Source organism: Arachis ipaensis, chromosome B09 (genome assembly GCF_000816755.2).
Source record: "Arachis ipaensis cultivar K30076 chromosome B09, Araip1.1, whole genome shotgun sequence".
Lineage (NCBI taxonomy): Eukaryota > Viridiplantae > Streptophyta > Magnoliopsida > Fabales > Fabaceae > Arachis > Arachis ipaensis.
In genome coordinates, this window is record NC_029793.2 from 112,834,696 (window position 1) to 112,860,265 (window position 25,570).

The following is a 25,570-nucleotide window of genomic DNA, read 5'->3' on the forward strand; positions in this document are numbered from 1 at the left end:
ATTGTATTATCATTAATAATGCATATGTAGTTTTAGTTGGTGATTTTAGTTAGCGATATATAGATAAAATAATATATTTTTAATCTAAAAATGTGAATTACTATTTCGATTACACCGTATAAAAATTCTCATAAAAAGCTAAATTAATAAAATTAAGTAAGATTACAACAATTATATTTTTAACAATTTTGTTAGGTGTATACTAAATTTAACTACTAAAATTAGTTACTAATATAAAATACATGTTAGAATAAAATATACATTAAAAATGAGTTAAATAATGTATGTAAACAAATATATAATGATTAATTTTATTGATTAATTTTAATACACAAATATATGGTGATTAATTTTAGTAGTTGATTTTGATATATACGTAATATTTTTATTTTTAATTACTATTTGTTTATGGTATAATTAAACTCATACATTTATGACAAAAGAAACCAAAAAAACTAAAGAGATTATTAAGCTAGGATTTGTCCAAATAATTGATTAATTTTGTTTTTTATATAAGAGCAAAAAGGAAAATGAAGGGTGGGCATGGAATAGGCGTGGCCAAAGAAGAGTCCATAAGAGAGGAAGTGAAAATCACACTATAATCTCACAACAAAGGGATCGAAAAGAAGAAACCCACCCAACAACGACAATTGAACAATCAGAATCACTTCAAATTCATCGGTCTCCGCCAGATCCCACCGCCAACGCCTCCAGGTACGTACGCCACCTTCTTCCATTTACTCATTTCTCACCGCTCATAACGCACCCGTTTCGTTACTTCCAATGTGCCCTACTCTCTCCCTTTAAGGGTTTCTGGGATTTATCCCAAATGTGCTCTTTTTCACTGGGATTCACACAACTTGTGTTCTCGCACTTAAATTTTCTCTCTGTTAGATTAGATATCTGTTTTGGAACCTCGATTGATTTCAAAGTTTTTTTCTTTTTTAATTGGGCACCTTTGTAGCTTCGGTTTTCCATTTCTGGTTATAATTTGGTTGTACTGAGCTTGTGTTTGTGTATGTTAATTGTTGTTTTGTAGATAAACTTGACTTTTCACCCAAATATTGGGAGTTAGAGACCTATTTATTTGGTTATTAAGGCATGGTCTTGCTAATGATTAGTAAATTCCAAATTGGGTCTGACTGCTACTAATTCGTGGTTTTATATTATCTGTATATTGGTTAAGGGCCCAAATATTTTTATTAGCGATCTTGCATTTGATGAAATGTGGTCAAAAGGAAATTTGGTTAGGATAGTTAAATTGAAATCTGGTTTGCAAAACTTGTTTCTGTCAGGCAACCATGAGAGGAATTTTTTCTCTGAAGAGGGCAGCTTTGGCTTCCCGTCATAGCGAGAAGTTGGGTGTCAGTTTCAGATTGCTTAGCACCCAGGCTGCATCAAATGCTAGCACACCACAGCCTCCACCACCACCTCCACCTCCAGAGAAAACCCATTTTGGTGGACTCAAGGATGAGGACAGGATTTTTACCAACTTATATGGGTTGCACGATCCTTTTCTTAAAGGTGCTATGAAGCGGGGTGACTGGTATCGCACCAAAGACCTGGTACTTAAGGGCACTGATTGGATTGTGAATGAAATGAAGAAGTCTGGCCTCCGTGGACGTGGTGGTGCCGGTTTTCCTTCTGGACTAAAATGGTCATTCATGCCAAAAACATCTGATGGACGCCCTTCCTATCTTGTTGTCAATGCTGATGAAAGTGAACCTGGGACTTGCAAAGACAGGGAAATTATGAGGCATGACCCACATAAGTTGCTAGAGGGTTGCTTGATTGCTGGAGTGGGAATGAGGGCTAGTGCTGCTTACATTTATATTCGGGGTGAATATGTAAATGAACGTATAAATCTTGAAAAGGCTAGGAAAGAGGCTTATGCAGCTGGTTTGTTGGGTAAGAATGCTTGCGGCTCAGGCTATGACTTTGATGTTCATATACACTATGGCGCTGGTGCTTATATTTGTGGCGAGGAAACTGCCCTCTTGGAGAGCCTTGAAGGAAAACAAGGTAAACCAAGATTGAAGCCGCCTTTCCCAGCCAATGCAGGATTGTATGGCTGTCCCACAACCGTGACAAATGTGGAAACTGTGGCTGTTTCTCCAACCATCCTTAGGCGTGGGCCAGAATGGTTTGCCAGTTTTGGTAGGAAGAACAACTCTGGGACAAAATTGTTTTGTGTGTCTGGACATGTGAACAAACCTTGCACTGTTGAAGAAGAAATGAGTATACCACTGAAGGAGTTAATAGAGAGACACTGTGGAGGTGTTAGAGGAGGATGGGATAATTTACTTGCAGTAATTCCTGGAGGATCATCTGTTCCCTTGATTCCAAAGAATATCTGTGATGATGTGTTGATGGATTACGATGCATTGAAGGCTGTCCAGACTGGATTGGGAACTGCCGCTGTTATTGTGATGGATAAATCAACTGATGTTGTGGATGCCATTGCAAGGCTTTCTTACTTCTACAAGCATGAGAGCTGTGGGCAGTGTACACCATGCAGGGAGGGAACAGGATGGCTTTGGATGATCATGGAAAGAATGAAAGTTGGGAATGCAAAGCTAGAAGAAATTGATATGCTTCAGGAGGTGACTAAGCAAATTGAAGGACACACCATCTGTGCATTGGGTGATGCTGCCGCATGGCCAGTGCAGGGTCTTATCAGGCATTTTAGGCCAGAACTTGAGAAGAGGATTAGGGAGCGAGCAGAAAGGGAGTTGCTGCAAGCTACCGGTTAGGCGTATGCTAAGGTTGTTGCTTAAATCTTATTTAATCACTTAGTTTCTTTGAAGGAAATGTATTTTCTCCTTTACTAGTTATAATTCTAAATGTCTAGGATTGGAAACAAGAGAAAAACACAAGGGTGAAGGGTTAGGTGTTAAAACTTAAAATTAGGGGTAAAGTTTCATGGATGAGCTTTATGTCTTAAATTGTGGGGTTAGACACAAATAGTTCCCTTAACTGATTAACCATGTTATTTAAGTCTTCTGTTTGTTGTTCTTCTGTATGGAAAGTAATTAGATGAAAGCAAATGCTTGTCAATCTACGGGTTTTCTTTTTCCTTAAATTCCCATTCTATGGTTTCATAATAACACTGCCTATTAAATATCATACAGAACTCAAATGCACCCATTTTTATGCATGGATCCATATTTTCTTTGATTTCAAGGCTTGGATTTCTCATGAGTTGCATGTTGAATGGAAATATCTTTGTTATTTTCTATGGTTAATCTGTTTATCTTTTATTTGCTTAACATTCACTTCTCACCAAAGTGTCCAATAGCCAGTTAGTTGTGGAATGTGGGCTATATCATGATTTCATTCATTTGTTTTTTCTTGCTTTCTATCTTTTAATTTTTTTTTCTTTTTTGGTTATCTTGGATTTCTGTAATTTGCTATGCTAGTGTTTGTAAAAAATTTTCATGTTACACTATAGGAAAACTTTCAAGTGTACCGGTACACTGGTGTTTTAGTAAGCTATACTATAATACTGACATTGGTGAAAGAGTTTCAGCCTTGCTAAGGAATATTTTTTATTATGATGCGCCTATAATGTGTATTTGTGTTTACGTTGACGAATTTTCCTTGTAATATATGTAGGTAAACAATGCTGGTAGATAGCAAAAATTGAAATAAGGCTGTGCATTTTGATTCGGAAATATAGGGCAGCTCAAGTCCTCTGGTTTCATCAACTTTCGTTTACTTTAATGCTGTGGCAGACTTGTTCTTGTGCCAGAAGAGAAAAATGTCTGAGCAAGTATAAAATTTGTTTCCTGAACTTGTGTTGTCATTTGGCACATTTTCATGTAATTTTTTTCAAATAATATATATACACTGTTGTTGACTTTGTTGTTGACTTTGTTAAGCATTTCATGATCATGTTTATTGTTTATCAATGAGTGATGAGCGATATCTTCAGCAAAATCACCGTGCTAAGGTTTTTCTGGGATTTAAATTGTTCCTGTCATTAAACATTTTTGAGATTTGTGTTGATTAATGTTTATATGGAATAAAACTTGATGATAGGAGATTAATAATTTTGAGCTAGACTTCTTATTTTTGGGCTTAAATATCATTAATTTATTATCATTCGGTTGCCTTTGCATTAGGAAAGAGATATAGATTTTGAAATTTTTTTTCGGGTCAATTATAGATTTTGAAGTTGGAAAAAAAAAAAAAAGAAGAGAGAGAGAGGTTGGTTGCCTGGTTGGTAAAGAAATGCCAAACAAAAGATTTAAAAAACAGAAACAAATATGTGAATATTATGTGTAAATCTATAGTATAATTTAAAGACTTTTTGGTGATAATTAATACTGAAATTCTTATCTAAACATGATAATGAATTGATGCTAAGCTTTACGGGTAGAGTTTATAACAATTACACTTATGACATAGTAAAATTCCTGAAATTGATCATGAAGGAAAATTAAGCCAAGAGTACTTCTATGGAGTCATGTCATTTCCATAGTTGCGATCACTTTAATATCCTCTTTCACTGAGTTTGTATCCTTGAAAATGGTTTTCATATATGTCAAATCTCTTTCAACAATGTTAGGAATTGTCATAGGGCCTTTTGCTGCAAGATTTGCAGTCTTGGCTTTTAACTTAACCTTATTATTTTCTTGTGTTTTAAGTTTAAAGCAGTGGTACAGGGTTGATTTTTGCTCTATCGTTCCCTTCCATTCTAAGCAGTATTGAATTATTGATGTATGACTCCTTGAATAAGTTAACAATCGAATTCTCTCTTACTTTTCATACAATAATTAATAATTAGTCTTTCCTTTTTTAAACGGATCACAATATCACATTTGTGTTTCTAATTTTAAATTATGAATTTAGTCTTTCTATCAATATTCTAGTTAATAACGTCAACAAAGAGCTTAGTTAAAACATTAACTACACTTGACATGTCATTAGATAAGCATACATAGCAAGATAAGTGTTTCAATTAGACATCTGAACCAATTTGATCATGAGTTGAAAATAGAGAATGTGTTTGGTTGTTATTTCTATTTAACAATTAACTAAAAATATTTTGTCCTATTAAATTTGAATATTAGGATAATTTACAATTAGAAAAATCAAAAGTTAGTCTTTTTTGTTGGAATATAAATTTATTATAAGATTATTGCATCTAAATTCTCAATTTTAGCAAAGAAGAAATGTTAGAGGATTATCAGAATTTATTGTTTTTGACTATCAATTAACCATTAATATTTAAAAATATAGGATAAAGTATATTATTGGATTACTAAATTAAAGGAACTATACTAAAAAAATTGAGTTGATACCTAAATAATGGCCAAAAACAATAAATTTTTATGTCTCCTAGTATTTTTAAGAGTTAAATGCTTTTTCTCTTGCAATTCCAAAATTCACATACTTATATCTTTATTTTAGTGACAAATATGTTCATTTATAAAATAAAAACCTTTAAATAAGTAATTTGCAGTTTATATAATTACTCTAAAAAAAATCATTAATAGATTACTCTTTTATTTAAATCGACTATGTGCAAAATTCGGCTAAACCTGAAATCTAATCTCAAATTGAAGTATAAGATTTAACCTGATATACTTTAGATTAGTTTAGAATTTGATTTTAAGTTTTAAAATAAATCCAGTAAAATATTAGAATCCGATTTGTTTTAACAAAATCACGGTCGACCCGACTTATACACGCTCTTATTCAATATATAATTGATTGATAGTACACAATTTTTTAATTAATATTTATCATATTAACAACAAACATCATATTTATTATTAAAGTGGGATTAATGTCTATTAATATACTTTTATCCACCCGAATCAGTTTTAAAACTCGATGACAGCTATTCCATCTAACCCAATATCTTAAAATATCAATCAAAACAAAATGATAATATCCATGTCCGGTGTTACATTTGTTGTGTTCCTCGGTAGTTGATTTAGTTCCCGAGTGTGACCGTGAATGAGAATGAGAGAGAAACAGAATCATCCAAAGTGTTGGGCCCACTCAGTACCCAGCAGTTGGCGCTCTCCTTTCTTTTTTCAACAACAACGTCCTTCTCTGCGGATGACACGCTTTTCTCATTCCCATCTCACTCTTCCTTCTTTCTTCCCCTTTTCTTACTTCTCCTTTTCCCCTTAACCCTCTCATTTTTCTTCCTTTTCATCCAACATAACACATTCTTCTCAATCATTCCAGAAAAACCTAGATTCCTCGTTTCTTTTTCCGGATGGGTACCAGTACCGTCCTTTGTTATTCTCAATTCTGCTCCCATTTTTGGATCCTCCTTCCTTTTCGTTGATCTCATTCCAAAGCTGGTATCTTTCACTCGTCATCAATTCTGCGTCTTGGTTGAATGTTGATTGGATTAGATTAATTAACTCGTTTGGTTGATTGTCCGTTGTCACTTAACATTATTTTATTGTTATTCGTTTCTTCTAACTGTTGTTTTCATTTGATCACTTTGGATGTTCTATTAGCTGACTTAAGCTTGGTCGAGCTTCAAGTGTTTGTTTTAATGCCATTTTTATTGTTGTGTCTCCATTTGCAAGCTTTTAGCTAAATCTACAATTAGGGATTGTGTGTAGCTCTATCTGAGGTTCTTCTTTCTTACCTCATTTCACTCGGTAGCTTTTGTCTCTTCCACTAAAATATCATATATTTTTCTATGCAATCCATGCATGTGTTCTATTCTGATCTTTCATTCTTTGATTAAAAAAAGAAAAAGAAGAGGAATCAGTCCAGCTTTGTCTTTCTGTAATTTCCCTTATTGAAAGCAAAAAGAAAACACATTTTTGGATTGCCTTGACAACTTGTTTTGCTTTGGTCACTAAGCTTGGTATTTATGTGTTGCTTTCTTTTCTCCCTCTTATATTTATAGGTTCTTTAACTTGTTAAAAATATTGCCATGTGTATATTAGTTCTTTTGTTGTATTAATCAGTTCAAGTATATTTATAATGTTCTGATCCCCATTGTACTTCAATTTTCTTGTGTTTTAGGTTCCATCATTGAGGGTAAACCAGCAATAGCATAATCACAAAGAATAGCACTGTGAAGATGGTTCTAGGAATTAAATCAAGGAGCAGAAAGAGTGGGCCAACACTAGTTAAGTACATAATCCATATTCAGGAGATTAAGCCATGGCCCCCTTCATCATCGCCTGCTTCACCATCACTGAAATCTGCTAAATCTGTAGAGCTCCAATGGGATCATGATGGCCAAAGTTCTGGGTCTCTGTTGGCCAGTTGCGGCAATGGGAAAATTGAATTCAATCAATCTCTCACAATTTCAGTACTTCTGTCCAATAAAGGCAAATTCCGTGAAGGTTTTCAGAAGAACTTGTTAGAGTTCAACTTGTATGACAAGACAGTAAAAAGTCAGCTCATTGGATCAGCTACGATAAACCTTGCAGAGTTTGGAATTATTAAGGAAACAAAAGATATAAGCACTGTGTTGAGCACTAAGAGGAGTTTCAGGAGCTCGGCACAAACGACTCTTTATGTTGCTATTCAGCCAATTGACACAGAGAGTTCCAGCTCATCGCCAAACAGCAGCTTGTCAAAAGAATTTTCAGTAGACAGGGAAGATAGCGAATCCGTCTCAGTATCACGGTCTGAAATTGTATCAGCAGCGCATTCTGTTGATGATGATGATGATGATGAACTTGAAATAGCGTCTTTCACCGATGATGATGATGATGATGATGCAATTCCTGCAAATAAATTGCAAAACATCAGATCCGATTCACAGAATACTGGGAGTGTCTCCCCTCTAAGTGAAAATGGTAAAACTTTTTTTTTTTAATTTTCTATTTCACCATATCATTGCTAAGGGATGCTTTATACATTTGAAAGCAATTGATCAAATTCTTGCTCTCAAACTGTTGAGCTGGATTCGCTCAATTAAGTACCAGTTGTTTTCCTATATTTTTGGTATGCATTCATGAATCAATGTTGTACATCAGTATGCTTCTTGTGTTTAGTTGTGTACCACGGCAATTCATTTAATTGATCTTACTAAGTTATTATATTTAGAAGATGTGAGAGTACACTGTTAATCATTTACCTGTTTGTAATTTTCAATTTTGCTTCAGCATAAAATACTCAAGAATCTGAACACTAAATGTGCTGACTTGTAATCCTTTTAAAATACCAAGCATGTATCTTGTGAAGGAACAAGATAGAGCTATATAAATGCATATGTATTGCAAATTATGCATTTTGAATTGATTTTTTGCTCACTTGATGAATAACATTCTATCCAAAAGTACAATAATTTAATTTTATCATGTTAATAACTCTTGTCGCCATTTGATTTCAGACAGCATCAAAGCTATCAAGGTTGGAACAAAAGGATCCAATGGAAAATCTGTTCTCTCCTTAGGAAGCACCACTTCTAGCTCACTTAAAAGCACAGAGGGTGAAGCATCCACACAGTTCAATGGCAGCAAATCACCCCCTTCACCTACAGTTGATCCTTCGGATATGGGAATTCAAAACGCAAAAGATGAAGCATCCACACAGTCCAATGGCATCAAATCACCCTCTTTACCTGCAATTCGGCCCTCGAATACGGGAATTCGAAATGCAGAAGGTGAAGCATCCACACAATTCAGTGGAATCAATGCACCCTCTTCTCCTGCAGTTTGGCCCTCAGATATGGCAATTCGAAACCAAAAAGGTGAAGCAGCATCCACAGAGTTCAATGGCGTCAAATCACCCCCTTCACCTGTAGCTCTGTCCTCAGATATGGGAATTCGAAACACAAAAAGTGAAGCATCCACAGAGTTCAATGGCATCACATCACCCTCTTCACCTGCGGCTTTTCACTCAAACATGGGAATTCGAAACACCGAGGATGAAGCATTGACAGAGTACAGTTGCAATAAATCTCCTTCTTCATCCATAGTTCTACCATCAGATATGGGAAATGCTACAAGTGGCAGGAGTTCTTCGTCTAAAATTTACGAGGAAAACATGGAGGCTACTGATGAATGTTCTGAAATTCCAGAAAGCATTCAACGATCACATCGGCGAAATTTCAGTAAGGGTGAGATTCTTGAAAGCATATCTTCAGCTTCATACAACTCACCAAGTAGGCAACCCATCTTTGGAAGATCTCCCCAATCTCAAGTTGCTCGAGAGGGTAGGTTTACTAAGCAAAACGTAAAGGTTACCAATGAAAGTTCTGAGATTCCAGAAAGCACTCAACAATCACATCGGCGAAATTTCACTGACAGTGATATTCTTGAAAGCAAGTCCTCTGCTTCATACAATTCATCAAGTAGGAAACCCCTCTTTGGAAGATCTTCCCAATCTCAATTTGCTCGAGAGGATAGGTTTGGTAAGGAAAATGCAAAGGTTACCAATGAAAGTTCTGAACCTCCAGAAAGCATTCAACAATCACATCGGCGAAATTTCACTGACGGTGATATTCTTGAAAGTGTATCTTCCGCTTCATACAATTCATCAAGTAGACAATCCATCTTTGGAAGATCTTCCCAATCTCAAGTTGCTCGAGAGGATAGGCTTTCTAAGAAGCATAGCGGAAGTGAACATGGGTATAATGAAAATGATCAAGGGAATGCAAATAGTCTTTTTGACACTGACGATTTGAAGGAAAAAGAGGAAATGGAAGAGATAAAAGAACAGGAACAGTTTACCATGAGGAATGAAGTTGTTGATAATTTTTGTGAAGATGATTTTACTAGGAAATCAGAATTGAATAACAGCGTGCCTTCACCCAAAATGATATCACATGAAATTCCAACGCATAATCTGCTTAATGATAATGCAGAGGATGCGAGTACTGCAAGGTTTGATTTACAATCTGTTGAGAGCAGGAGTGAGACCCTAGATCAAGCAGAGGAAATTAATGATGTTGATGTTGGTGGCACGTGTCATGAAAACGTTAATCGGACTGAAGAGTTTATTGATGATAAGATTGAATCGAAAGCTAAAGTTGAAATGCTTCTACAAGAGCTGACAGAGGCTGCTGCTCTTGAAGTTTCACTGTATTCAGTTATTGCTGAACATGGTAGCTCGTCAAACAAGGTTCACACACCTGCTCGGCGCCTATCTAGATTCTATTCCCATGCTTGTAGGGTTGGCACCCCTGCTAATAAAGCTAGTGTAGCCCAAAGTGCTGTCTCGGGATTTGTTTTGGTTTCTAAAGCATGTGGAAATGATGTTCCAAGGTATATTTCATAACTGAAGAAGTGATATAGAAGTGCATGGTAATTTAACTGAAGAAGATCTTGTATTTATGGTAGCCATATGATCAATGTATTCAGCAGCTGTCTAATGAGATAAGGCTAGGTGGTTGTATTATTGAAACTTTGGCGATTTGACATCAATTTCAAAAGACATCTGATTCCACTTGTTAAATGCATGCACTTGTATTGATTCATAGTTTAACAATTTCTTAACTTTGAATAGGTTGGCATTCTGGCTCTCAAACATGATATTGCTGAGAGCACTTGTGAGCAAAGAGCTTGACAATGCACCCAATGAATGCAATGGAATTGACCCTTGTCCTCGTGAGAATGAAAAAGAAAATACAGAGAATCATTTTCCTAGCTGGGAGGAGCCAGAAACGTTTTTAGTTGCATTGGAAAAAGTTGAAGCTTGGATATTCTCTCGAATAGTCGAGTCTGTGTGGTGGCAGGTTGAATTTCAAATCTGTCATTGTCTCCTTTTTCTTCTGATAAGTTTGGCTTCTGTCACCGTGTAGAAGACATATTATAAAGTATAAATAAAATTCCCTTTGTCATTTTACTGATACTTTTTTTTCCTTATTTTTTTGGTGGTTATTCCCTAGACTCTGACTCCGTATATGCAATCAGCAGCTGCTAAGAGCTCTGGCTCAAGGAAAACTAGTGGGAAGAGAAAAGGTATATGTGATGACGAACAAGGAAGCTTTTCCATTGATTTATGGAAAAGAGCTTTCAACGATGCTTGTGAAAGGCTTTGCCCTCTTCGAGCTGGAGGGCATGAGTGTGGTTGCTTGCCTTTGATAGCTAGCTTGGTACAGTTTAGCATTGAAATTTCTTGATGCAATATTGCATTGCTGTATTCTATACTTTTATTCTACTTTTATGCCTGTGTTGGGTATGTCTATAGGCATATATAGTTATATGTAGCATAGATTAGGTACGTTTTCTTGTTTTCTCTCAATGAATATTCTGTTCCTACCTATACAATTAAAATAGGATATTTATGATTGTAGGTGATGGAGCAGTTGATAAACAGACTTGATGTGGCGATGTTCAACGCTATTCTACGTGACTCCACAGAAGACATGCCAACAGATCCTATTTCTGACCCCATTAGTGATTCTAAAGTTCTTCCTATTCCATCTGGAAAATCAGGCTTTGGGGCTGGTGCTCAACTAAAGAATGCTGTGAGTTCTAAATTTCTTATTTTATTTCCCTTTTATAATAGCAATTGATTAATAGGAGATGGAAACTCACCTAGGGTCCATTGTTGATTTCATCATATGAAAATAAAACCATTAGAGGTTTCCTGAGCAAAGTGAATTAAATGGAAGTTAGTGTTTTAAAGATCCGAAACGGCAATGGCACTGGTTAATAGATGTACGGAGCTACATAGTATGATATCACCTACTAATTCCATGAAAGATTTGTAGTGTTTGTGCTCTTGGTTAGGCTTACAATTTTGTTGTCCATAATCAGATCGGTACTTGGTCAATATGGCTTTCGGATTTATTTGGCGTTGATGATAGCGACGATCTTGACGATGGCAATGAAAGTGATGTTCCAAAACTTGAATCATCCTACAAGCCTTTCAGTCTCCTTAATGCATTAAGTGATCTGATGATGCTCCCTTTTGAAAAGCTCACAGACGCGGCTATGAGAAAAGAGGTTAGACCAAACTACTTGCTTCTTTTTTTTTTGTTTGGTTCTGAAACTAACACTGAATATTTTTATTTTGCATGTAAAACCTGTAGGTATGCCCTAGATTTGGCATAGCATTGATAAGGAGGGTTGTCAACAATTTCGTCCCAGACGAGTTTTGTCCAGGGCCTGTCCCAGATGCTGTTATTCAGGCCTTGAATGATGAGGTTGGTGATTTTTAGCATGCTTGTGCTTCCCTAGATTATAAGAAGTAACAATGGTGGTAGTCACTGGATCATTGCTATGTGCCTATGTCTTTACTGTTTAGCCCTTTTCCTTTTAACATTGGAAAAAATAAATCTGAACAGGCTTTTACTCTTAGATGCTCAAATCAGTGTCAGATAGTTTGAACTTTTGCGCTTTATGCTTAATAAATTTAATAGAGATTAAAGACTAAACTTGATTGTATATCGTTACTCTTCAATTATTTAAGTTTCAACTTGATACAAGTTAAAATGGATGAAAAATGTTTCTAAGATACTAACATTTACATAACTGAAATTCATGTATATTTTTACGGTTATGTTATGTGTACACCAAAATCAGCCACCAAAGTCAGCTACCTGTATAAAATACCTGTTGAGATACAAATACACATTGAAAATAAATTAAACCACACATGTATTTATACACAAATATATTGATGGCTGATTTTAGTGGCTGATTTTGGTATACGGATAGCATTTTTGATATTCTGAACATGACTCACCAGACATCGATTTTAGTGTTTGAAAAATTGGAATGTCTGTGAACTTGGTTCTTGATGCAACAAGAAAATCTAATGGTGCATCATAGTGTTGTCCTTAAATCATATATAGCATATCTAACTCTCTTTTTGTGGGGGATTTTGTTGGTTTTAGAATATTGAAGATGATGAAGGGTCCATCACAAGCTTCCCATGCAATGCTGGTTCCACATCATATACACCGCCTCCATCTTCTTCGGTTGCGGCCATGTTACAAGATGTGGGAAGACAAAGTTCACTAAGATGTGTTTCATTTGCTCCTATAAAGCTATATAACAGTGATGATGAACTTGAAAAATTGGATTCTCCCCTTTCTGCACTTGGACTTGGCATTGATGACTCTTCAGTTGCAGCAATAAAGGGTGGTCGTAAGGTTCTTAGATATCGGCTCTTGAGACAAGTATGGAAGAATAGTCAATCATAACTTTTTTTTTTTCCTAATGATTGTTTTACTTGCCTCTTGTGTATATTTTTTATGTACAATTTAGCCATAATGTTTATTAAGTAATTGATATCTGTATATTTATGCTTTTCAAAAAAGAAAAAAAATAATGAATCTGTATATGTATGCAGTTTTTAGAGTATTATTATTTTTCCCCAATCTCGGCCTTGGAGATATTATATTTTCTGTTCTATTAAAATATGCAAGTACACAGAATTTATTAATAAAGAAGATTGTCATAAACAATCAAATTCTTGTTCAAAAATTTTTTATTTTTATTATATTTTTTATACAAAAAAAAGGAAGGAAGAGAGGAGAAAGAAGATGGAAAAGCAAAACAACAGACCTCTATAACTTCATCAAGTATATCTGGGTTCAAATATCTAGGCACAAAACCTGCCCTAATACCCTGAATCTTGTGACGTCCTGTGGTTAAGAGGAAAGAGAAACAACATACAATTAAAGGACTACTTAGAGATTAGCGTATTAAACTCAGTATGTAGAGCTCGTTCTGCTTTCTTACCATGCTTTCCATAATCATAGTCAAGCGACTATATCCACATACATCAACCTACCAAGTAAAGAAATAAGAGAACATAATTAAATAACATTGTAAAGAAATATGCTAAACCATGGCGGTGCGATGGCTTCAGAGAGGGAGAGACGGATGCTGAATCAGGGAGGGAGGAGTGACGATTGAGGACTTGCAAGAGAGAGTGAGCGTCGACAGAGTGTTTGTGATAAAGAGTAGGGCTGACAATAGGTAGGCGGGTTGAGAATTTTTCAATCCTAATTCTATCATATCATAAAGTTTTAAATCCTACTCTATCCTATTTTATTCTATTTTATTTGTAGAAATATCAAAATTTTTCAAAAAATAAATATGAAATTCAATCATTTCAAATTTCATACATATTAATAAAATAAAAAAAATTAACTAACTAATTTTATGTTACTCACCTATTGCAAGTCATTACATGAGGGAGATTGTGGGTTTAACTCCGCCTCTTTTACTATATATCTCATTTTTATAAAATATGTGTTATATATGGGATACAGATAGGGCAGGATAGAGTATACCCTAAACCCGTATCCTACCCTACTCGCAGACATACCCGGATCGATCTTTACTCTATTCGTAGCGGGTTGGGTAGCCTACCCTACTCGAACGAGTTAGTCCGGATTAAATACCCGCAAGTAAAATATGTATTGCCAACCCTAATAGAGAGAGAAAAAAAATTACTATAAATTAAATACATTTAGTCTAACTGAGGTGGTTAAATACTAATTACTAATATGTAGCTTCTAATACACATATAAGTACACATAAATACTAGATTTGATTAAGTCTAAACAAAATTATATGCAAGCATAAGAGCTACAAATCAAAGCTCAAACATGTTTTATATGAGTCTTTTAGTCAACTTGATTTTTTTATTTGTTCCAATACATACTTTTAGTAAACTTGATTTGATTTGGTATAACATACTTTAAAAATAATTATTTCTTATAAAAAATTATCAAATAAAATAATTAAAAAACTTATCAAAACGCATCCATTAATAAACATAATTTAAGGAGACTTTTTAGGTGTTCAACGGCATAACATAACTAAATCTATTCAAGAAAATCAATTTGGTGAAAATATTACATAATTCACAACAACAATAAGGAAAGCAGCAAGATAAACTGTAAATCTCATATATTTATATATACTCAGTCCAATCTAACCAATAATTAAACAAATTAGATGTTATATGTTAATATTGTAAAATTTTGTAAATTAATAAATAATTAATTAATAAATTAATTATGAGTTAAGGATATTAGGAAATTAAAATTTTTAATTTGGAGGAGTAAAAATATTTATAATAAGGATTAAAACACTAATTTAAAGATTTTAACCTAAAATTGGACCAACAGACTAAATCGATTAGACCGACCTATATAATCACTCATCAGCCTTTTCAGCCACTCAAACCCCTCTTTTGTGTGTTACACGCTGAATTTGGGGGAGAAGGGAAACAAACCCTCGAACACTATTCACTCCAATCTTCTTTCGCCCATAACTTTCAATTCGGAACTCCGATCGTCGCACCGTTTGTGTTGGGCCAACCGTGGGGAGCTCTCGACCACCGGGGATATTTCGGGGAGGAATCAAGCGAGAGAACATAAGATGAGAAGACACCACATCCAACTCAAAACCTTAAGGTGTCAAGTTAATGGGTCTCTCATCTTATAAACTCCTCACTCTTCCATGCTTTCTTTGATGTGGGACTAACTTCAACACTCCTCACACTTGCAACACTAACAATCTCCCCCTCAAGTGTGAGCCTCCACATCAAGCATCAACTCCCCTCTAGCTCCTCCACCACCACGAGTATTCGTCCATCACACCACCGCAAAACACCGCGGGACACGCCGCCCAGACCACCTTTGCCGGGAAGACTTTCGATACTTCACCTTGAATACTCCTTAAACCAGACCGATTAAACCATCGGCTCTGATACCACTTTGTTGGGCCAACCGTGGGGAGCTCTCGACCACCGGGGAGATTTCGGGGAGGAATCAAGCGAGAGAACATAAGATGAGAAGACACCACATCCAACTCAAAACCTTAAGGTGTCAAGTTAATGGGTCTCTCATCTTATAAACTCCTCACTCTTCCATGCTTTCTTTGATGTGGGACTAACTTCAACACTCCTCACACTTGCAACACTAACAGTTTGCGACTACGCATTCTTCTCATCAAGCTCTTCAATTCTAACTATCAAAGTGGTAAGGATCTTTAATTTTTGGGCCCATTTCTCTGTTTCTCTCTTTTTCACATTTTTTGTTTTGATATTGTGGGGTTTTGATGATTTTGGTGGTTTAGGTGCAATCTAACATTGAATAATTGTTGGATTTTATCCCAATTATCAGTGGGTGAGATAAGAAAATCCTAACCCTTGTGAATTGTTGGATTAGTGAAAATCTAGTATTGACTATGATGCAATTATATGAAATTAGATGGAATACATGTGAATTTGGAGTTAAATTGGTGGATTGGAGTACTTGGAACATAGCTTTGGTGGATAAAAAACTTATTAGAGTTTTTTGGGAGTCTTGGAAGCTTGAAAGTTGGTGTTTTGAGTTTCGAGAGAAATCGGCCAAGGTATGGTTTCGGTTTCTTTTAGTTAATATATAATGTTGTGCGAACATTAGGCTAGTTGTCTTAGGATAGATTTGAATGATGTGAATTGGTTGATTTGATTGATTAGATATGGTATATGCATGCAATGAGAATTGTTGATGTTTAGTGATGATAAATGTTGAAATTGGTAGAGAATTATGAATGGAAATTATTGAGTTTGTTGATGCTTGATGAGTGTTGACGTTGGTTGTGTTCGAAATCGAGAATTTTTAGAATTGGAGAGTTATGAATGATGATATGAAATTTGATGATGATTGATGAATTTTGGGTATTGATATGATTGGGTTGAGAGTTTGTTGGATTTGGAGATTTATGAATATAAGTGATTGAATGGACTGGAAAGTAGAGTTATTTAGGTGTTTGAATAATTGAGAAGTTATTGAAGAATATTTGGTAATATGTAGAAGGGGTCGGCATTGATTTTTGAGTATGATTGGGTTTTTTTTGAAGTGTGAGATTTGAAAAATTAGAAAATTTGAACTTTTGGTAAAAATTGATTTTTGACAAATTTTGATGGGCATTAACATGGCTTTCAGATCCCTAAATTTGGTGAAATTTATTTCAAATAAGAATTGGATCTGTGAAATTTGTAACGTTCGAAGAATAGACCAAAAATAAATTTTAACGAAAAAGTTATGCGCGTTTGAAGTTTGGTGTAAAAAACTAATTTCTGCAGCTTAACAGCTTTTTGAAAGACTTTGATGCATGCACACGCGAGCAGTGCCACGCGACGTGAGTATTGGGCTCTGCCCAGCTATCTTGTGTACGTGAACATGGTCTCGCGTACGCGGCATTGTAAAAATGGAATTCTCGCGTACGCGGACAGGTGCATGCGTACGCATCAAATCATGCGTACGCGGGTGGCATGCGTACGCATGACCACCCTATTTGGAAAAAAGTTGTATTTTTGAGTTTTAACCTTTCGTCTAACTTTTCAAACATATATAACACCTGTGTAAGGCATGATAGCTAATGTTTAGCCTTTGGGAAAAGCGAGAGTGTACTTGGTGAAATAAAAGCGATATTTTTCTTTTATGAATTTAGAGCTAGTGTAATAGAGGGTAGAGGAGTTAGGAATGTGAAATGATGACGACGGATTTTGATTGAGAATAATGAGGATGACTATGATGATGAAGGGTGATGATGATTGACTTTGATCATGATTTTTGAATAAAGTGAAACACATTGTGATGATGAAAATGAACTTTAAATGAAAATCTCTATGGAGATCGTGGTTATTTACCGCCCACGAGTTTTTAAATGAAAATGTTTGTAAGGATCGTAGTTATTTATCACCCACGAGTGTGTGTTTTTCAATTGAAAATCTTGTGAGGATCGTGATGGTGTACCGTTCACAATGGTGGGAAAAGTGGTGGTGTACCTCCTACCGATTTTCAAGAGGATGATATTCGGGTTAGTTATCGGATGTGTTGGTTTCTGGCAAAGTAATCGACACGTGAGCTCACGGCTCGTAGGACAGTTATGCATCATTTTCACGTGTATGATTTGTTTGAGTATGCATGTTTTGGCTTGCCTAACTGTTTATCTATGTCTATATATTATATAACTTAACTGCTGTATCTGTTTTCTTAATTGTGTATTACTTGTATGCTTTGTATGTGTTTGACCTTGAGAGATCCCTCAGGTGGTGGAGGAGGGCCGAGGGTTGTTACACCTGGTGACTGAGAGGTTCGCAGTAGATTGAAATTGAAGTGATAGATTAGAATCTCCATATAAAATTACCTAAATTCTAGTTTAATGAGAACCTTAGGATGTGATCTGAGTTGTATAAGTTAGGATTGCCTTTGGCTTCATGAAGCCTTATATCTTATCTATTGGGCACTGTTACCATGCTAAGAACCTTCGGTTCTTATTTCATACATGCTGTTGTTTTTCATATGCAAGTCGAGAGGCACCTCGCTGAGTATTCTCGAGACTCTTTGGAAGAGAAGAACTATTTTGGGACTTGGTGTTTTGTATTTTGTTTATGTATATATATGTATATATATTCTCCCCCTATATATATTATGTTTGGTCCTTCTTAAAGGTTGACTCGGAGAATTCTTTTGGTTTCTTTTTGGGCTTTATGTATATATATGCTCTAGCTAGCCTTTGCTTCGCAAGTCAATTCTGAAGCTTGTTAATATGTATTACTTTTGAAACTGTTATTTTATATGTATTAAGTTTCTTTTGTTCCACTCTTACCTACACATTTCTTTCTTAACCGTTTGAGTGCAATGTAATTTCTGTTTGTTCTGCTTACCTTTTTCTTTTTAGGCTCCTAGTTAAACTCTCTTTCATATATATATATATATATGTATGTATTTTACTTTTAGAGGTTGTAATACCTTACCTCTATTTTATGACTTAAGTGTAAAATTTTGTGTGGTAGAGTGTTACAAATATAAAATTTCACTGAATTAACAAAAGATAAATGGCTGGGTATCTGTTTTTATTTATATTCTTTTCATATTTATATACTCAATCCAATCTAGCCGATTTTCTCAATTTTTTACGATAAAAATATTGGATCCTAACATTTTCCTAAATTAATGTGTCAATATTTAAACTTCCATTTTTACATCACTGCAACAGAGGAATAGAAAAATAGCCAGGGAACCAAAATAATGGCCTTTATCACAGGAACAGAGAAACCAAGGGAAGAAATACTTACCTTGAAGTGTTTATGGTAAGGGAGGAGTGACAGAGAAGCATTGTCTTTAGTATTTAGGGTTTACAAGAGAGAGACTGCTGAGGGAGGGTACGCTGATGCAGAGTTTGCCGATGGAGTAGTGCCGATAGAGGGTTGTGAGGGTTGCAAATCTGAGGAGGAGGCTTGCGTTGAGGGTGCAAGGGTTGCGATAGAAAGGGTACGAGAGAGGGTGCGACAGAGGGTTGTGAGAGAGGGCTCAGAGAGAGAGCTAGGTGCGAGGGTTCTCAACAGTGATGAAGGTTTTCAGCAGTGATGAAGGGCTGGGCGTTCGACAACTTGAGTAGTAGTGAGAGGGTTATCACTTCTCATTTATTGTTAAAGTGTTTAATTTGGAAAAAAGTTAAAGTATTTGGAAAATAATTGGTGGAAAATTAAAATTTTTGTGGGATCTCTATCGCTACGCTTTTTTAGGGTGTCCAAATAATTAGAGGATATGGGCACGCTTTAAAAATGTGACTGTAGGAAGACAAACTAGTCACGCTTCAAAAGCATACTTGTTTCCCTCTATGGCCAATTTTGAAGCGTGGCAAAAAAAAGTGTGGCCAAATCACTAATCGGTCGTCACCATCGTAAAAGCGAGTCAGTTTTCCTCTATGGCCACGCTTTTGAAGCGTGGCAAAAAAAAGCATGGCCAAATCACTAACTAATTGCCACCCTCATAAAAGTGTGGTCATTGACCATTTTTGGCCACGCTTTTAAAGCGTGGCAAGAAAAAAGTGTGCCAATAGACCTTTTTCTTGCAGTGTTAGTAAATTAAATTTAAAATGACTTTCAATAAATACAAATAATAATAAGTATATTTGGTAAAATATATTTTAAAATTTATAAATACCTATGCATATTTTTAGCAAATTCTAGTTGGTTTGATATCTAAATTCTGAGAGCAAAATCTACTCCTCGTTGCGATACCAGTTCCAAAACGAACAAAGAAAGAAAAACTCAAAATGTAAAGTAAATGTAAATAACATGAAACTGAAATTACAAGAAACAAAGTAAATAACTTTAAATTTAAAAGAAAGCAATAAAATGCCTCCAACACAGTCAAAAGACTTGAATTCAAAAGACAATGCAGAAATTTAAAAGAAGAAAAGAAAAGACTTTGAAAGAGAAAAGTGAATTTGTAGAAAAGAGAAATTACAAAGAATTTTAAATAAAAAGTAAAGACATAGAAGGAATTCCACAGAAACGAAAGCTCTTGGCAGACTTAGAAAGTCACTGGGGATGTGAGAATGGGAGAATTTTTTCTGAAACTGATTTCAACCCTTGCTCCTTCCAAGCCTTGCTTATTTATAAACCAATTTGATCAATTTTGTGCTGCCAAATGTTATCTCTAAGAAATTACAGAGTAACTGTTCCTGCCAATCACAAACCCAAGGAACTGCCACCTTTGCACAACTTGTCTTCAATCTCGATGTGTCGATCTGTTGACTTCATCCTTCGACAGTTTTGAATAAATCGAAATCCTAGGTGTCGACTTCCTTCCTCTCAACTCGGTCTCTTTATCAATCTAATCAATCAAAATATTCGACCAACAATACTATAATAGAAATTTATATAAGAATTAAGTTTGGATATTAATTAATGTATAAAGTTATGCTAGACTTTTTAATTTAAATAATCATAAGTCATCTATGCAAATAAAGAAATTATACCTCTTCTAGTATATTAAACATATGTAAAACAAAATTGTATCATACTAATCAGAATCGGTTACATGAATCAAATAACGTAATATTATACTCTATTATATATCCTGTTTATAATGAGAACCTTTATATATAGATCTTATTTAATTATTTCGTGTATGATATATTTAGGGCTTGATTTGATAAATATTTTTGAAGAGGTATTTGTGGTTTTGAAAAGTACAAACTCCTCATTTTGCGTTTGATAAATAAAAAAGACCATGTGTCTGTGCTTGTAGTTTTTAAAAGATGGAGATACTTTTGAAAACACCTAGGCTCAGTTTGGTAAAACTTTTTATTTTTTAAAAATAACTTATAAAAGTTAGCTTTTAAAAGTTATAGCATCTATGTTTGATAAATAAATTAAAAATGGTTTTCAATAAATACATGTAACAATAAGTGCATTAGGTAAAATAACTTTTAAAATTAAAAATGGCTTTTAATAAATACAAGTAACAATAAGTGTATTTGGTAAAATAACTTTTAAAATTTAAAAATACTATAATAGACATTAATATAAAATTAATTAAATTTAGATATTAATTAATGTATGAAGTTATATTAAATTTTTTAATTTTAATAAACATAAGCAATGTACACAAATAGAAAAATTATATTAAACATATGTACAACAAAATTATATCATACTAATTAGAGTAAGTTATACGGACCAAATAACATTATATTATACTCTATTATATATCATGTTTATAATAATGAGAACCTTTATATATTGATCTTGTTTAATTAGTGTATGATATTTTTAGGGCTTAATTTGGTAAATTTTTTTGAAGAGGTACTTGTATTTTTCATAAGCATAAGCTCCTCATTTCGCATTTGATAAACAAAAAAGGCTATATAATTGTGTCTGCAGCTTTTAAAATAAAGATGGGGTACTTTTGAAAATATCTAGGACTTGGTTTGATGAATCTCTTATTTTTTAAAAATAACTTAGAAAAATTAGCCTTTAAAACACTACAACACTTCCAGAAGGTATCAGCGGTTCTGGAGCAATATTTTGGTGGTTTTCAACCGCCGCTAAACATATTATGGCAGTTAAATAACCTTGAAAGATAGGCCATGGGCAAATGGTGTGCGGCGATTTAAGCTAACTGCTGGAATAACCGCCGCGTAATACAAAATGGTTTTGTGGCGATTTTTACCCGCTACCATGAAGGTTTCGCAAAATGTATATCAATTTTGCGGCGGTTTTCAACCACCACTAAATATCAATGAATTGAAAAACGATAGTCGTTTTGTGGCAGTTGGGAACCGCCGCCAAATTCTAAATTCCTATTATTTTTTTTGTTTTTTTTTATTATTTTGCCTCTTTTATAACTGTTTGTTTATTTAACTTTAATTTATTAGTTACTGGTTAATTTAAAGAACTTCTAACCAAATAAAACAACAAATAACATAAAATAAATTATATATATATATATATAATATATATAATATACAACAACAACATCATTCAATATAAATTAAAATTCTATAATTTCAAGAAAATAAACATAAAAAACTAAAACAATTTAAATTCAATATTATCTAATAACATTGACTGAAAGTCATTATTTTTGTTGCGGGTCATGATTTCTAGAAGAAGATGGCCTCGCACGCTGATTGATGTGGAAGAAGGTGAATTAGTGCTTATAGTGCATAATGAGCAACTGGTCTTTCATGTCTTCAAAGATATACATTCAGCAGGTGATGAAGAGAGGTGCATGTAGACTGAGCTTATTGATCCAAACCTTCAAGAACCCCCTGATGATGCACCACAGAATCTGCAGCTCAAACCTCCTTTGGTGACAATCAACAAAATTTCCCCTGACATCAAACCTAATTTTGGTGTCAGAAATGCATCATCCACCAAGGAGGATGTTCTCAAAAAGAAGAAAGTACCCAAGAGATGGAGAAATAAAAAGATTTCCACGGAAGACTTCTCCCCAGAAATGAAGGTGGTATTCACTGCATGCCCAATCCTGCCTCATACAGTGAACAAGATCCTGTCTCTTGAGCATATAAAGTTGATCAATGAGAGCACATGAAAGAAGTTCACAGTGAGGGGTGAAGAGCTGAGACCCTATGATCCTCCACCTTAGAGGAGCTGACCGTCAAGCTAGTGATGGTAAAGAAGCACTTGTCGGGAGGCAATCCGATATTTTCGTATCCTTACGTTTGAATTTTATCCTGAATTTTTTATTTTATTTCATTAGTTTTGTTTGAGTTTCTATTGTTTTTCCTTTGTTTTACATGTATTTTGATCATGCAGAGTGATTAGAACAGAAACAGGTGCATTAAGACAGAGTTTCAGACACCCTAGAGGAAGAAGATGCGGACAGGGTGGCACCTAACTTCACTTTCTGAAGTTAGGCGCCAGTTGTGCGTGTATTTTGTAACACCCTAATATTCAAATCCTTATACTTGAGTCATAAGTTAATGATAATAAGGTGGTACGACTCTCAAGGGGATTTTTAATACATAATTTATAAGTATAATTGAAAGGAGTATTAATTGAGAAGCCTGAAAAGGAGTAAAAATAAAATTACGAATTCGTAGCGCTCACGTATCGACAAAAAGAAGGTAAAGCGTGAAGTCAAAAGCAATATACAGATAAAGACATTAAGGAGAATAAGGGAATGACAGTATATAGATATATAACATAAGTATATAGCCACTAGTCGCGACCCGCGAAGTTTAAGCCGGCTAGGGTACAGTATAACAGTAGTGCACAACAGTATCTCCTAATCTCTCCCAAAAGAAAAATAAAAACCTCTATAGGCAAGTTCAAAAGAGTTCAATTCATAATATAGGCTTTTCAAAATAAAGGTGGAGAGATTCTAAGTAAAATATAAAGTAGAGAATATAAAGATCTTTGCCATCTCTCAAATAAACCATAGCTCACTTCTGAGCACCTGGACCTGTATCTGAAAAATAAGAGATATATATGGAATGAGAACCCCCGACCCATGGGTTTCCAGTACGGTAAAAGTGCCAAATAAATACAATGCATTGTAATAAAAACTCACTAAGCATCCTAAACTTCCTTACACCAAATATTCATCTTATGTCCTTGCTAATCCATAAATAGGCAACTATCACAAGGGAATGCTAAATCTGATTCATGTTCCTCATGCTTCTCAACTTTCTAACTCTCCGACAATTCACAATCAGAATTATAAATGAAACCATCCCCAGCTATTCTGTCTCAACAATTCTATATCATTACCTCATATCCTCACCTGAAGCAAGTGAAATCACTTCACTGCGTCTACACAGGGAGCTCAAATTATCCCATTCTCTGCCTGAAGCAAGTGAAATCACTTCACTGTATCTACCCAGGGAGCTCAATTACCTCATTCAATAATCATCATCTTTATTCAATTTCATCATCAACTCATCTCATCAATAATAGCCCTCAATGTCAACCGGCACCAGCATGAGGGACCTCTCATTGTACAAACACAAGCAATACAGGCAAGTAATACACAATAAGGTACAAGTAGAACAAGTAGCACATAATCAAGTAACATAGCATATATGATATAGTAATCCAAAACAAATAGGCAAACCCAAACAATTCAAACATATGCAAATGATGTATGCCTGCCCTATGGCTGATGATATCATCTGTCGGTTATCAAGCCAACCCGACGTGTCCGGTAGCTAACCCGGACACAGTCTCTCTGTTGCGCATTAATATCATTAGAGGATATACGTGTGATGAGCGGATAATTTATACGCTTTTTGACATTGTTTTTAGTATGTTTTTAGTATGTTTTAGTTAATTTTTATTATGTTTTTATTAGTTTTTATTCAAAAATCACATTTCTGGACTTTACTATGAGTTTGTGTATTTTTCTGTAATTTCAGGTATTTTCTGGCTGAAATTGAGGGACCTGAGCAAAAATCTGATTCAGAGGCTGAAAAAGGACTGCAGATGCTGTTGGATTCTGACCTCCCTGCACTCGAAGTGGATTTTCTGGAGCTACAAAAGCTCCATTGGTGCGCTCTCAATTGCGTTGGAAAGTAGACATCCTGGCCTTTCCAGAAATATATAATAGTCCATACTTTGCTTGATATTTGATGGTCCAAATGCGCGTTCCAAGTCAGCATAAAATTTTTGGCGTAAAACGCCCAAACTGGCACCAAAGCTGGCGTTTAACTCCAAGAGAAGCCTATGCTTGTGAAAGCTTCAATGCTCAGCCCAAGCACACACCAAGTGGGCCCCGGAAGTGGATTTCTGCATCATTTACTCATTTCTGTAAACCCTAGGCTACTAGTTCTCTATAAATAGGACCTTTTACTATTGTATTTTTATCTGGAGATTTCTAAGATCATCTTTAGTTCATCTTTAGATCATTTGGGGGTTGTCCATTCGGCCATTCCTGGACCTTGTTCTTATGTATTTTCAACGGTGGAGTTTCTACACTCCATAGATCAAGGTGTGGAGCTCTGCTGTTCCTCATGAATTAATGCAAAGTACTATTGTTTTTCTATTCAATTCAAGCTTATTCTTATTCCAAGATATTCACTCGCACTTCAACCTGATGAATGTGATGATCCGTGATACTCATCACCATTCTCATATATGAACGCGTGCCTGACAACCACCTCCGTTCTATTTACAATAGCTTGAGTGTGTATCTCTTAGCCTCCTGGTTCACGACGCATGGTTGCCTCTCCTGACAACAGAGCCCTCCATTCCGTGCGATCAGAGTCTTCGAGGTATAGGCTAGAATTAATTGGCAGCATTCTTGAGATCCGGAAAGTCTAAACCTTATCTGTGGTATTCCGAGTAGGATCTGGGATGGGATGACTGTGACGAGCTTCAAACTCGCGAGTGTTGGGCGTAGTGACAGATGCAAAAG

At 35.1% G+C, this 25,570-nt stretch overlaps 2 protein-coding genes and 1 long non-coding RNA gene across 4 annotated transcripts; 2 read left to right on the top strand and 1 right to left on the bottom strand.

Annotated features, from left to right (window-relative positions):
• Positions 517-3,911, top strand: LOC107618070 (NADH dehydrogenase [ubiquinone] flavoprotein 1, mitochondrial). Its single transcript, XM_016320002.2, has 3 exons — positions 517-714; positions 1,296-2,765; positions 3,616-3,911. The coding sequence occupies exon 2, from the start codon at positions 1,302-1,304 to the stop codon at positions 2,751-2,753; it is 1,452 nt and encodes a 483-aa protein (XP_016175488.1). The 5' UTR covers positions 517-714; positions 1,296-1,301; the 3' UTR covers positions 2,754-2,765; positions 3,616-3,911.
• LOC107617947 lies at positions 5,940-13,267 on the top strand. Of its 2 annotated transcripts, none has more exons than XM_021112312.1 (9): positions 5,940-6,323; positions 7,006-7,790; positions 8,327-10,202; positions 10,444-10,672; positions 10,826-11,032; positions 11,234-11,407; positions 11,700-11,888; positions 11,975-12,092; positions 12,782-12,923. In XM_021112312.1, the coding sequence occupies exons 2-9, from the start codon at positions 7,064-7,066 to the stop codon at positions 12,787-12,789; spliced, it is 3,528 nt and encodes a 1,175-aa protein (XP_020967971.1). In that variant the 5' UTR covers positions 5,940-6,323; positions 7,006-7,063; the 3' UTR covers positions 12,790-12,923. The 2 variants fall into 2 exon arrangements, with proteins under 2 accessions (XP_020967971.1, XP_016175328.1); XM_016319842.2 differs by having other exon boundaries at positions 5,943-6,323; positions 11,975-12,088; positions 12,782-13,267.
• Positions 13,352-13,884, bottom strand: LOC110267142. The gene is made up of 2 exons (XR_002354492.1): positions 13,632-13,884; positions 13,352-13,534 (listed from the first exon to the last, which is right to left on the bottom strand). It is a non-coding gene; the product is annotated as an uncharacterized LOC110267142 (long non-coding RNA).

Excerpts from the sequence above, each read along its gene's own strand:
- LOC107617947 (XM_016319842.2), top strand. The coding sequence starts at position 7,064 with ATGGTTCTAGGAATTAAATCAAGGAGCAGAAAGAGTGGGCCAACACTA. Across the intron at positions 11,889-11,974 it reads ACGCGGCTATGAGAAAAGAG|GTATGCCCTAGATTTGGCAT; the intron begins GTTAGACCAAAC and ends TAAAACCTGTAG. Across the intron at positions 12,089-12,781 it reads TTCAGGCCTTGAATGATGAG|AATATTGAAGATGATGAAGG; the intron begins GTTGGTGATTTT and ends TGTTGGTTTTAG.
- LOC107618070 (XM_016320002.2), top strand. The coding sequence starts at position 1,302 with ATGAGAGGAATTTTTTCTCTGAAGAGGGCAGCTTTGGCTTCCCGTCAT.